The following is a 12,895-nucleotide window of genomic DNA, read 5'->3' as shown; positions in this document are numbered from 1 at the left end:
GAGGGGCACACTGCGTGTCACGGGCCCAGGTTGGAATCCTGACTGTGCCACACGTAAGCTCGGGGACTCTGGGTGAGAGACGAACTTTCCCTGGCCTGTAAAATAGCCTGGCACCTGCTTCAGAAGATTGCTGTGGATAAGCAGTGAGGCCCCATGGGAGAGGTACCAGCGGGTGGACCATTACTAGTAAGCAGTGACTGTGAGTCTAACCCCCTCTGCAATGGTACTGACCCTAAAGAGGGTCCTGCACGGACACCTTCTGCACTTCCTCAAACACTGATCCGTGTTCTCTTGAAATGCAGCCGCCATGCTGTGAGGAAGCCCACCTATCCTTCAGGAGAGAGGCCACATGGAGGGGACCTAAGTGTCCCAACAAAGCTCTCCATTGAAGGCAGCTGCATGAGAGACCTCAGATGACCTCTCATGGAGAGGAGGACCACCCAGTCAATCCCTATAACTTAGAAACCATACATTCTGCAGTTGAAGCCGTTCTGTTTCAGGGTGGTTTGTTACACAGCATTAAGGTGGCAGTTCCCTGAGAGGTGGAGGCTTGTCTGTTTTGCCCCCTACTGTGTCCTCACTGCCAAGGACATTTCTTGGTAGATAGTAGGTATTCTATACATATTTGTTGAAGGAAGGGAGGGGAGGGAGGGAGGGAGGGAGAGAGGAAGGAAAGGATTTTCAGAACTTCGTGTCCTGGACTGATGTCCATGAAATGTAAGGGAAGCCAGTAACTACCCACCAGCCTCTATGTATGTATCTATAGCGTGTGTTTAGGTGGCGGCTGTACATATATGTATACAGACACCCCTTGGAAATATGGAGGGTTTGGTTCGAGACCACTGAAGTAAAGCGAATATTGCAATAAGTCGAGTCACACAAGTTTTTTGGTTTCCAAGTGCATGTAAAATCATGTTTACACTATACTGTAGTCTATTTATTAAGTGTGCAATAGCATTATGTCTTAAAAAATGTACATAGCTCAATTAAAAATACTTTAGTGCTGGGGCTTTCCTGGTGGTCCAGTGGGCAAGACTCCACGCTCCCAGTGCAGGGGGTCCAGGTTAGATCTGTGGTCAGGGAACTAGATCCCGCATGCATGCCGCAACTAAGAGTCCACATGCTGCAACTAAGAAATCCATATGCTACAGCTAAAAAAGGTCCCGCGTGCCGCAAAGAAGATCCCGCGTGCCGCAACTAAGACCTGGTGCAGTCAAAATAAATAAATAAAATAAATATTAAAAAAGAAAAAACTTTAGTGCTAAACAATGTTAACCATCATCTGAGCCTTCAGCGAGTTATAATCTTTTTGTAATAATAACATCAAAGATCAGTGATCACAGATCACCATAACAAATATAATAATAATGAAAAAGTTTGAAATATGGCACGCACTACCAAAATGTGACACAGAGACATGAAGCGAGCAAATGCGATTGGAAAAATGGCGCTGATGGACTTGCTGGATGCAGAGTTGCCACACTTGCAAAAATCGCAGTATCTGCTGAAGTGCAAGAAAGCAAAGCACAATAAAACGAGGTCTGCCTGTAGATACTACTATCTCATTACATAACCAGGGCCTGGGATGCCAGAAGTTTCTTGATGGAGGATTGTCCCGCAGCCCCATGACTTTTGAACATTTTGCCAGACACGCACGTAGCTGTAAAACTTGTTTATAGGTAGCTGAGCCCAGGACATGTTTTGCTTATTAACCGTGGAGTTGGAGGTTGCACGTGGAGCCCAAGGCTGCATATTGGTATGTGGACAGGATGCTCCCTTGTGACCACAGGGAAGGTGCATGGGTATCCAGAGCTGAGGGTGAAACGCTGGAAGCTCCCTGGACGCCCCGCCATCCACGGGCTCTGCATGGGGCAGGAGATACTCAGCGTAAACTAAAGGACCGCTTCCAACATCCTTCCAGCCTCTATCACCAAGGTTACCTGTGGCCTCTGCCATCAGACTGAGAGCCCTATGGAGTGGGGACTGAGGCCAGGCCACTCTTAAGCTGGTCCCCTGGCACAAAACAAGGAGCCTTGGTAAATTTTTAAAAACTGTATTATGGAAATTAAATTTAACAACATGCAGAAAAGTAGACAGACTAGTACAATAAAGGCCCACATACCCATTGTTGTTTTCAACGCTCTACCAGTCTTGGGCATCTATACCTCACCCAGGCTTCCTCATTCAATCTGTAAACATTTCATGGTGCTCCTCCGACCGGTGAGAATATTTAAAAATATATAACAAACCCCATGCTCTTACTAGATCTAAATATTAACAGTAATCTCTGAATATCACATAATACCCAGCCTAAATTATAATTTCCTGGAGAGTCTTAAAGCTGTGTTTTTTCTTTGAACCACGACCAACACACCCTCATGTAAAAGTGAAAATCCACTGGTCCGTGCCCTAGAGCCCACACATAACAGCACCCTTTGCTTTGGGTTTTTTCTTTTTTTTTTTTGGACACACCACGTGGCACACAGGATCTTAGTTCCCCGACCAGGGATTGAACCCGTGTCCCCTGCAGTGGAAGCTCAGAGCGCTAACCACTGGACCGCCAGGGAATTCCCAGCACCTTTTGCTTTGTGTGTGATGATGGCTAATACTCACTACATGTGTATGTGTGCCAGGAGCTAGGTTTTTTAAAAAACAGCTTTACTGAGCTATAATTCGCATACTATAAAATTCACCCATTTAAAGTATACAGTTCAAAGAGAGTAAATCCTAAGAGTTCTCATCATAGGAGAAAGAAATTTTTTTTCCTTTCTTTAATTTTGTATCTCTCTGAGATGCTGGATGTTCACTAAGCTTATCGTGACAATCACTTCATGATGTATGTAAATCCAATCATTCTGGTGTACATCTACAATTTATACAGGGCTGTATGTCAATTACATCCCAATAAAACTGGAAGAAAAATAAATAAAGTACACAACTCAATGGCTTTGAGTGGCTTGGAGATCAGTGACTTCCAAATCGGAATGGATTCAGAGCTCTGCACCCACCCCTACTTTCATTTTAGAACATGTTCATCGCCCAGTTAAGCAATCGTGGCAAGGAAGGTCTCCATTCACTCAGCCCTGGATGGAATGTACTTCATGTGCTGACTCAGAGGACACATGACTCTGTGGGTAAGTGCACACACCCTCTGGCCACGGGCTGCTGATTTCAGCTTCCCACACTCAGTAGCTGTGTGATCCTGGGCAAGTGACTTCACCTCTCTGAGGGTTAAAACAACGCCTGGCCAGAGAACCACATATTGTAGGAAATGTCCAGAAAAGGCAAGTCCATAGAGACAGAAAGCAGATTGGTTGTTGCCAAGGGCTGCGGCACTTAAGAGGGAATGCGGAGGCTTTTCTTTCAGTGGCCATGAGGAAGGGGCCTTATCTGGAGCCTGTGAGCAATAAAACTGTGGATCTCCTGCGCTCTAGCTGAGCTGCGAAATGAACCTTATTTAGCAAACCCAGCCTCCCCGGCCCAAGAGGGTTGTCCCATCCAGGAATCTATTTCTGGCTGGGCTGAAATAAACACATGGAGGCGACCCAAGGGACCCAGCCCCATCTGGGTTGGTTCAGTCCAGGCATATAGTTAGACAAGCCTGAGTCTCTTCTGGAAAGATAACGCTCATGCGATCTTAATGGGCTCTGAGCGTTTCAGGGACTTATAAATTCAAAGCAAGGGTATCGCTGTAAGGTCACTCCTGTGCCAAATCTGTGTAGCTTCTGGCAGCTTCCCAGGTTCAACCAGGCCCCACCCTGCTTGACTCAGCCCCACTGTTCTCTTAACGGCCCCTGGGTTCCAGGCTCTGACCAGGAACACAGATCCTGGGCCAAGGCATCTGTGCACATGCTGGCTGTAACCTGTTTGTGTGCTAAGCCAGAAGCACTGACCCGGAGATTGTTCCGTCCGTTGAGTAAATACACATTAAACGTTGTATTCGTTTCGTGGGGCTGCTATAACCGCGTACCACAAACTGGGTGGCTTCAAACAATAGGAGATTATTCTCTCACCTTCCCGGAGGCCCAACGCCAATCTCTACCTCCGTCATCATGGGCGTTCTGTGTGCCACCTGTCGTGCTGGAGTAGGGCCCACCCTATTCCAGTGCGACCACATCTTAACTAATTACATCTGTAAAGACCCTTTTCCCAGATGTCACATCCTGAGGTGCTGGGAATTAGGATTTCAACATCTCTTTTAGGGGGACACAATTCACAATTCAACTCATAACAAACGCACACGATGTGCTGACGCTCTCTGGAGCGCTGGGCTATGAGAGCTCTGTCTTCAGAGACCCTAAGTAGTCCCTGTCCTTCTGGTGAGGAATAAGGGGAAGGTGTCGAAGGGCTTGCTACCTTCTTGTTTGGGCTTGCAAATCCAGGAAGGAGCTTAGTAAATATTTCTTGAATGAATTAGTGTAATTTATTGTTGGCGGCTGGCCAGTTCCTGCTTTGGCCCTGATAAAATAAAAGATATAAACTTCCTTGTCCACCAAGGCTCTTCAAACACAGGGAACAGAGCTGGGTCACCCAAGCTTCTAGGTTAAACAGAGCTCAATAGAGTATATCGAGCTACTCCATTCAGCTCCTGGAGGCAGCTGGTGCCTGTTCTGTCCACCGGCAGGGCCCTTTCTGGGTGCAGACCTCCTGGGAGGTAACAAGAGAGGGTGGCTGTGAGCACGGGTCTTCTGAATCTTCCCCCAGCACCTAAAGGTCCCCAGGATGTGCAAGAAAAGATGTGCAAGAAACTAGCGCCCAGCTTCCCACCCGTGGGTGCTGTGACAGCTCCACAGATTTCATCTTCATCCTCCAAGTCGGGTCTGTGAGAAATGTCACCTCTCTTCATTATTTTCTGTGAGTCAATTTGATTTTGACTGAGAATGAGTCCTCATTCCACTAAGCTGGCCAGAAATTCAGCTAGTGGTTTCAACGTCAGAGCAATGTGGGCATTTCAGATTCAACGTGGGAATTTCTGTGTGTAGTACCAAAATCCTGGAGGCATCACTCAGACTCCCAGCAGGAGATGGAACACTCATAAGAGGTGACATGAGAGGAGTTAAATAGGATAATTTACCAAGATGTGGGTAGGGTGTAGGGAAAACAATGAGAGACAATACAGCTCCCAGGGGCTAGCAACTGTGGGGAGCTGTTACCACCTCTAGATCAGCCGGGATGGATCTGGGACAATAAATGCCCCAGCTTCACTCTCCTGCCTCTTCCGATTTCTGGACTGTGATCCCACTGACCCAAGCCAACAGGAAGGCATAGGGCAGGGGAGCTCACAGATGCTGTGTTGGTCAGTTTGGGCTGCCGTAACAAAAATACCCCCACCTGGGTGGCTTAAACAACAGAAATTTCTTCCTCCCAGTTCTGAAGGCTGAGAAGCCCAAGACCTGCTGATTCAGTTCCTGATGAGAACCCACTTCCTGGTTTGCAGATCAATAAATGTTTGTTAAATGAATTAGTGCAATTTATTTTGGTGGCTGGTCAACTTGCACATTTGCCTTTATAAAAATTAAACGTTGGCAGAGAGAAGACATCTCTCTCATGTCTCTTATAAGGGCACCAACCCCATTTACGAAGGCCCCACTGTTACAATCTAATCCCTCCCAAAGGCCCCACCTCCAAATACCAACACATTGAAGATTAAGGCTTCAACATATGAATTTGTGGGGGACACAAATATTCAGGCCACAGCAGATAACATCAGACAGCCTCCCAGGGCACAGAACAGGGGGAGAACATTGGAGATGAGATTTGGAGGGGCAACAGGAAGAGACCTAGCACTTGAGTATTTTATTGAAATGTGAGATACAGTTGCCATCCACTTCTATACTCTGATGTTGTTACACTTTTTCTTTTTTTTTTTTTTGGCCATGCTCTGTGGCATGTGGTATCTTAGTTCCCCAACCAGGGATTGAACCTGGTTCCAATGCACCTGCTGCATTGGAAGCACAGAGTCTTAACCACTGGACTGCCAAGGAAGTCCCGGATGGTGTTGTTACACTCGACAGACAGCCAGGGGTCAGGTCTGAGGTTCCTCTATCCTTCTGGCTTGAATCTCTCCCAAAGAGTTAATTTGGGAAAAGATCTTGGCTAAGGTAAATTATCCTGAGAAGGGACTGGTCCTGAGAGAATGGAGGAAAAAAGGGAAAGGGAGTAAAACCTGTCTGACTCTAGGGGGTAGGGCTGGGAATGGAGGCTGGGAGCTGTTATGGGCTGAACTGTGTCTCCACAAAAATTCCTATGTTGAGGTCCTAACCCCCAGAACCTTAGAATGTGATTGTATTTGGAGACAGGATGTTTACAGATGTAATTAAATTAAAATGAGATCATTAGGTGGGCCCTAATTCATTATGACTGGTGTCCTTACAAGAAGAGGAATTCTGGACACATACACGTACAGAGGGAGGACGTAAAGTCATAGAGAGAAGTGGTCATCTGCAAGCCAAGGAGAGAGGCTCGGAGCAGATCATCCCCTAAGAGTACTCAGAAGGAACCAGCCCTGCCGACACCTTGATCTCAAACTTCAAGCCTCTAGAACTATGAGATAATAAATGTCTGTGGTTTAAGCCACCCCATCTGTGGTACTTTGCTACAGCAGCTCTAGCAAACTAATACAGCAGCTTCCAATATGGCCTGAAATAATCTTCACCTCCTGGTATCATACCCTTGTGTAGTCCCCTCCCACATTCAATCAAGCTGCTCTGTGTGATGGACAGGATATGACAGAAGCGACATTGTGTGACAAGGTAAGGCTCCGTTGTAAAGGGCATTGCAGTTTCTACCTTGGTCTCTTGGGTTTCTCTCTCTGGAGGAATCCAGCCGCCATGCTGTAAGGACACTCAAGCAGCCCCAAAGAGATCCACATCAAGAGGATGTGACCAACAGCCAAGAGCCAGCAACAATTTGCCAGCCATGGAAGTGGATCCCCAGCCCTAGTAAAGCTTTCAGATGACTTACCCGACACCTGACAGCAACCTCACTGGATATCCCAAACAGACCCACTCAGGTAAGCCACTCCTGAATTCCTAAACCACAGAAACTCTACGCGATAATAAATTCCTGTTGTTGCTTTAAGCTAATAAGTTTTGGGGTCATTGTTTCACAGCAACAGACAGCTAACACAGAACCTCCCTCCCCATCTCCCCTCCCCTTCAGGCCCTGCTCCTGCTTGGTTTGTTTTTTCATTCTATTTTATTTTTCTAATATTTATTTTATTATAATATTTTATAATTTATTATTTTATTATAATATTTATTTTATTTATTTCTAATATTTATTTATATTTCTTTTATTTGGCTGCGCCAGGTCTTAGCTGTGGCACACAGGATCTTCGTTGCTGTGTGCGGGATCTTCGTTGTGGTGTGTGGGATCTTCGTTGTGGCATGCAGGATCTTTTAGTTGTGGCATGTGAACTCTTAGTTGCGGCACGCATGTGGGATCTAGTTCTCTGACCGGGGATCGGACCCGGGCCCCCTGCATTGGGAGTGCGGAGTCTTAACCACTGCACCACCAGGGAAGCCCCCATCTCCTGCTTTAACATCCCCCTACCCTTAACCCCACACGATGATGACACCATCAAGGACTTAAGAAGTAAACTGGGGCCCAAAATGGCTCTGGGGAGGTACAATATTACTAATATGTGAAAGGAAAGGTGTTCAACTTCACAAGTATGCCAAGAAATGCGAATTCAAATAAATAAGATACTTAGAGAGGGTTTGCAAACAGGAAAGAGATGTGACTGACATGTTTTCTAAACCAGTGCACCTATGTTTGGTGTAAAATTTAAATGAACATAAATAATTGTGTGTTAAAATTTTTTTAATATACAAAAAGGAGTAGTATGTCAATAAAAATATTGGTTACCTCCATACTTTAAAATATACCAAACACAGGAAAATGAGTATTGTAATCACTTAATCCAACTTTTGTCCATATTGGGGTTTCTCACAGTGGCATTGGGTCCTGAGGGCACAGGCAGTGCCAAGGTGTCAGGTCACCTGTCCACACAGGTGACTGCTGACATGGCCATGGCACGGTCTCTGAGGCCCCTGCCCCTCTGTGGTCAGCCTGCTGCTTCGATGACATGTGGGCTCTGGGCATCTTTGCTGCTGCGGACCAAGGCCTGGTGCTGAGTTCCTGCCCTCACTGTGAGGCCCTCCCATGCCCCATCCTCAGTCTGGGGACGCCCCCTCCCCGCCAAAGGTATCTCCCTGAGATTCATGCTCTCAAATCCTCTTTTCCCTCACATTCTTTCATGATAAGGCCCCATTAAACCCAAAGCCTGAATTCTTTTTTTTTTGGTTGTTGTTGTTGTTTTTGCGGTACGTGGGCCTCTCACTGTTGTGGCCTCTCCCATTGCGGAGCACAGGCTCCGGACGCGCAGGCTCAGCGGCCATGGCTCACGGGCCCAGCCGCTCCGCGGCATGTGGGATCTTCCCGGACCGGGGCACGAACCCGTGTCCCCTGCATCGGCAGGTGGACTCTCAACCACTGCGCCACCAGGGAAGCCCAAGCCTGAATTCTTAGCTGCCAAAAATACCCAGCTCCTCTTTACTTGAAGGCAGGAAGAGTTTCATCGCCAAACCCTTCAAGGAGGCAAGTACCAAGTATTTGGACTGCATGCTCCCGGATCTATAAAGAAGGAGAGGGCAAAAATACGTTTCCATTTCAAAGCAGTCCAAATGTCCAGGGCATGCCAACCACATACATGTTAGTGGTCCACACTTACCACCTGTTTCCAAGACACTACATGAATTCGTTGCATTCTCACGAGGAGCTGCATTATGTTCTTTTTTTCAGGTGGCACACTAAGGCACAGAGAGGTTAAGTCACTTATCCAAAGTCACCCAGCTAGGAAGCAGAGCAGCCTGGATTTAAACTCAGGTGTGAAAGCCCATGTGCTGCACCCCACACACTGCTGTTGGGCCCAAGGGTGAGGCAGGGACATGAGCGGGGGGCTAGGGGCCATTCTCTCTAGCCTGCCCTGGGTTGGCTGCGGTACCTACCCACTTCAGCAGGAAGGCCACCTGGTGCTTAAAGACCACGTGAAAGGGGGAGTTGGGCAGGTAGATGGTGTTCCCAACCGTGAGGCAGGTGGCCCAGATCCCAAAGGTGCCCACGGTGATGATGGTGTGGTTACGCTGCGCGAGTAGTGCAAAGTCCCTGGCGGGCGAGCCCTGCAGGCCGTTGTCGGCAAACACCACGTCCCGGAGGGAGCTGTTGACGTTCTGCCGGCACCAGGCCATGTCGTCGCTGGTGACCACGAAGAGTGGGCTGCGGTAGCGAGCCCGGAACCAGTCCAGAGCCTGCTGCAGGTAGCCCCGGTCGGCCACCACGCCCTTCCACACGTTGGGCATAACGTGGACGTAGTCCCCCCGGCACACGTGGACCCCTACGTAGGTGCTCGGCCGGCTCCCATTCACCTGCAGACCCCGCAGAAAATTCTGGGCCTCTTCGCGCACGTGGTCGTGCAGGGTGAACTCCTGGAGGATCTCGGCGCGGAGGTGGTGGTAGAAGGTCCAAGAGCAGGGGTAGCCGGTGAGGCGCACGTACTCTCCCGGGATGTGTCGGTACCGCTCTTCCATCCAGTCGTTCAGGGGGTAGTTCTGCCAGGGGATCCTGCTGGCCGTGGTGTCGTGCAGGACGGGGAGGGTGATTCTGAAGATGGGGGCCAGCGTGCTGTGCATCTGGGGCGGGATGAAGGCCGGCCGCCCGTTCATCTTGGCCAGGGCATACTCCCCCATCTGGTTCCCCAGGCGGCCTTTGGAGTTGATGGTGGACATGCCCCCCAGGGCAGGTGTCTGGGGTACAGGACCACGCGGCCCGGGTAGGCCCAGGGGGCGGGCACCCGGGCCAGGCGCTGGAGGCAGTGGAAAATGGTGGACCCGGCAAAGGTGACAAAGAGGAAGTAGATGGTGGACAAGGAAGGGCAAGTAGCCCAGAATCTCATGGTGGCTGCGGGGAGGAGAGATGACTTAATTCAGGAGGGATGGGGCATGAGTTCATTCGCTCACCCCACCCCAAACCACTTGTTCATTGGCTCACTCAGCCCATCCAGGCATGTCTAATGGCCTCCACCGTGGAGGCCTTAGAGCACAGACCCTGGACCCCTCTGGCCTGGGTTTAAATCCCAGCTCCACCCCTTACCAGCTGTGTGACTTTAGTCAAGTTACTCCTGAATCGCAGTTTCCTTGCCCATTAAAAAACAATGACTGAGGGCTTCCCTGGTGGCGCAGTGGTTGAGAGTCCGCCTGCCGATGCAGGGGACACGGGTTCGTGCCCCAGTCCGGGAAGATCCCATATGCTGCAGAGCGGCTGGGCCGGTGAGCCATAGCCACTGAGCCTGCACGTCCGGAGCCTGTGCTCCGCAACGGGAGAGGCCACAATAGTGAGAGGCCCGTGTACCGCCAAAAAAAAAAAAAAAAAAAAAAAAAAGCGATGACTGAGTTGAACCATTTGAGAGTGCCAATATTCAACCATATTCTTCCTACACAAACAGCCGTTTCATATACTCCAACCTAACAGAACTACCTCATCTGTAACATTTTTAGAACAGTGCCTAGCATACAGGAGGCACTCTGTATAAGTCTTGGAAAATAAAGACTTCTAGAGTATTTACTACATGCATCCCTGGGAGCTCACGAATCTATTAAGGCTGCATATACACAGGTTCAGAACCTAGACTGTGAGGCTAGACAAGCCCAGGTTCGTGTGCAGACTCTGCCTCCTGCTGGCCAACCCGGAGCATGTTAGTTAACTCCCTAGGGCTCAGTCTTCTCCATAAATGGGGCTAACCATACCCCCTGCACGCCGGGCTCCCGGAAGGGCCCCTGCCATGGCAAGCGCTAAGTGCTTCCCGCTACCGTCAGTGGATGCGGTGGATTCAAGCTGCTGCAGAGTCTTTGACGCTCCTTCCCTGACTCTGGGTGGGCCTGTGACTGCCTTGGCCGATCACATAGGGCAGAAGTGACACTGTGCCATTTCCGGACCAGGACTTAAGGGTCCGCCAGTTCCCACCTCCTGCCTCTGTAACACTCTCTCTGCGTTGCCACCTCTAGCTGCCTAGATTTAGCTTTTTTTATAGTTAGGTCTCCGATGAGCCCTTCTTCTTCTTTCTTGTTGGTAACCACTTTATTGAGATAATATTCAAATAGCATACAATTCTCCCATTTAAAGTGTACGACAGCTTTTAGTATATTCACAGAGTTGGGCAACCATCACAATTAATTTTAGAAAAGTTTTATCACCCCCAGAAGAAACCCTGCGCCCCTTAGCCATCCCCACCCCCAGTCTTCCCATCCTCCCCGCCGCCTCCCTCCAGCTAACCTACTTTCTGTCTCAGTGGATTTACCTACTCTGCATGCTGCATATAAATGAATCACACGGTAAGTCGCCTTGTGACTGGCTTCTTTCACTCAGTGTCATATTCTCAAGGCTCATCCACGTTGCAGCATGTCTTAGGATGTCACTGATTTCCTTTTACAGCCGACTAATATTCCACGGCATGGATAGGCCTCGTTTTATCTATCACTTCACCAGTTGTTAGACATTTGGGTTGTTTCCACTTTGGGGAATTATGAATAATGCTGCTATGAACATGCGCGTCCAAATCCCCGTGTGGACCTAAGTTTTCATTTCCTTCTGGTGTTTGCCCAGGAGTGGAATCGCTACGTCACGTGATAACTAACTGTGTTTAACACTTTCAGGAACTGCAGGCTGGCTTCCGAGCAGCTGCCTCATTTGCCATTCCCACCAGCAGCGTATGAGGGCTCTGACTTCTCCACATCCTCGCCAACACTCACTACTGTCTGTCTTGTTGACCGCAGTGGGCGTGCCATGCTAGCTCAGTGAAGGCTACACTTTTGAACCTACCCAGACTCCCTCCAGCTCCTGCCTCTGCCTGGGCTCCATGAACCTCAGTTTCCCCATCCTTGTAATGGGGTGGAGAATCCCTTCTTCAGGGGTTGCTTCTTTTTTAGTCCATCTCTCCTCCAGCTCTCCCCTGGGCTCCCAGAAATGGTCTTTTCACGCTGGGTCTCCAGTGTGTCCTGACCCGCTGTGTCCTCTCCCCTCCTCTGTTCCCCTGACCAGGCAGCTGTGGTTTCCCTGTGGCTGTCCCAGTGCCTGCAGCTCAGGAGACCCCCAAGGCCCCTACAGAAGCCCTGGATTGTGTGGCCCCTGCTCTTCCTCATCTGGCTTCCATCTCACCCCCTCAGGCTTCCCATCTCTCCCTCCACTGGCCCCCTTAAATGTCAGGGCTCTGTGGGCCTCACCTCCACTCTCCGCCTCCTCTTCCTCCTATATTCCAGGGCTCCTCACTTTATTAATCTGACCCCTGTGGGAAATCTGAACATTCTTGGGCCCTCCTCAAGGGTCTCACATTCAACGTGGGTTCCCAGTGAGGTCAGCTGACTCTTACCACATGAAGCATATGTTACGCTCCCTCCCCTGAGATGTACAAGAAATGCCTTGCTCGCTGCTTTAGTCTCCAAAAAGCAAACTAAATCTGCCCCTGAGCCCCTCTTCTCGCTGGGCTGGTGACAACCCTGAGCCAATCCTTATCACACAGCCTGTCCAGCTCAGGCCCTGCCTGGGGTCCTGCGCAGAGGAAGACTCAAGCTTCCGCCTCTGGTCAGCTCGGTCAGCTCAGGCAGCTCAGCCAGAGCCCCAGGCCGCTCTCAAAGCCCGCAGGCAAGCTGAGCAGGGACTGGAGCCAGGGCTACTGGGGAGGAGAAACCAGCTGAGGACAGAGGTACCCACCCAGGGTCACCTCCACGATGTGCGACTCGTGCAGTTGCACAGGGTGCCTGCTCTGCTCTAGCCGTCTAGAAAGTCTCCATAAGCGAGAGCAACGCAGCCCGGGTTTTCATTTTGCACTGGGCTCTGCAAA

The 12,895-nt window shown here is 49.7% G+C and overlaps 1 protein-coding gene across 1 annotated transcript; it reads right to left on the bottom strand.

Annotated features, from left to right (window-relative positions):
- Positions 1 to 8,963: 8,963 nt before the first annotated feature.
- Positions 8,964 to 9,883, bottom strand: LOC114887007 (galactoside 2-alpha-L-fucosyltransferase 2-like). Its single transcript, XM_029208302.1, has one exon. It carries the CDS (start codon positions 9,786 to 9,788, stop codon positions 8,964 to 8,966), a length of 825 nt encoding a protein of 274 aa, XP_029064135.1. The 5' UTR covers positions 9,789 to 9,883.
- Between the last annotated feature and the right edge of the window lie 3,012 nt (positions 9,884 to 12,895).

The sequence above is a fragment of the Monodon monoceros genome, unplaced genomic scaffold (assembly GCF_005190385.1).
Source record: "Monodon monoceros isolate NGI ecotype Baffin Bay Population unplaced genomic scaffold, NGI_Narwhal_1 Super_Scaffold_10, whole genome shotgun sequence".
Classification (NCBI taxonomy): Eukaryota; Metazoa; Chordata; class Mammalia; order Artiodactyla; family Monodontidae; genus Monodon; species Monodon monoceros.
This window is presented reverse-complemented; position numbering and strand designations above follow the sequence as displayed.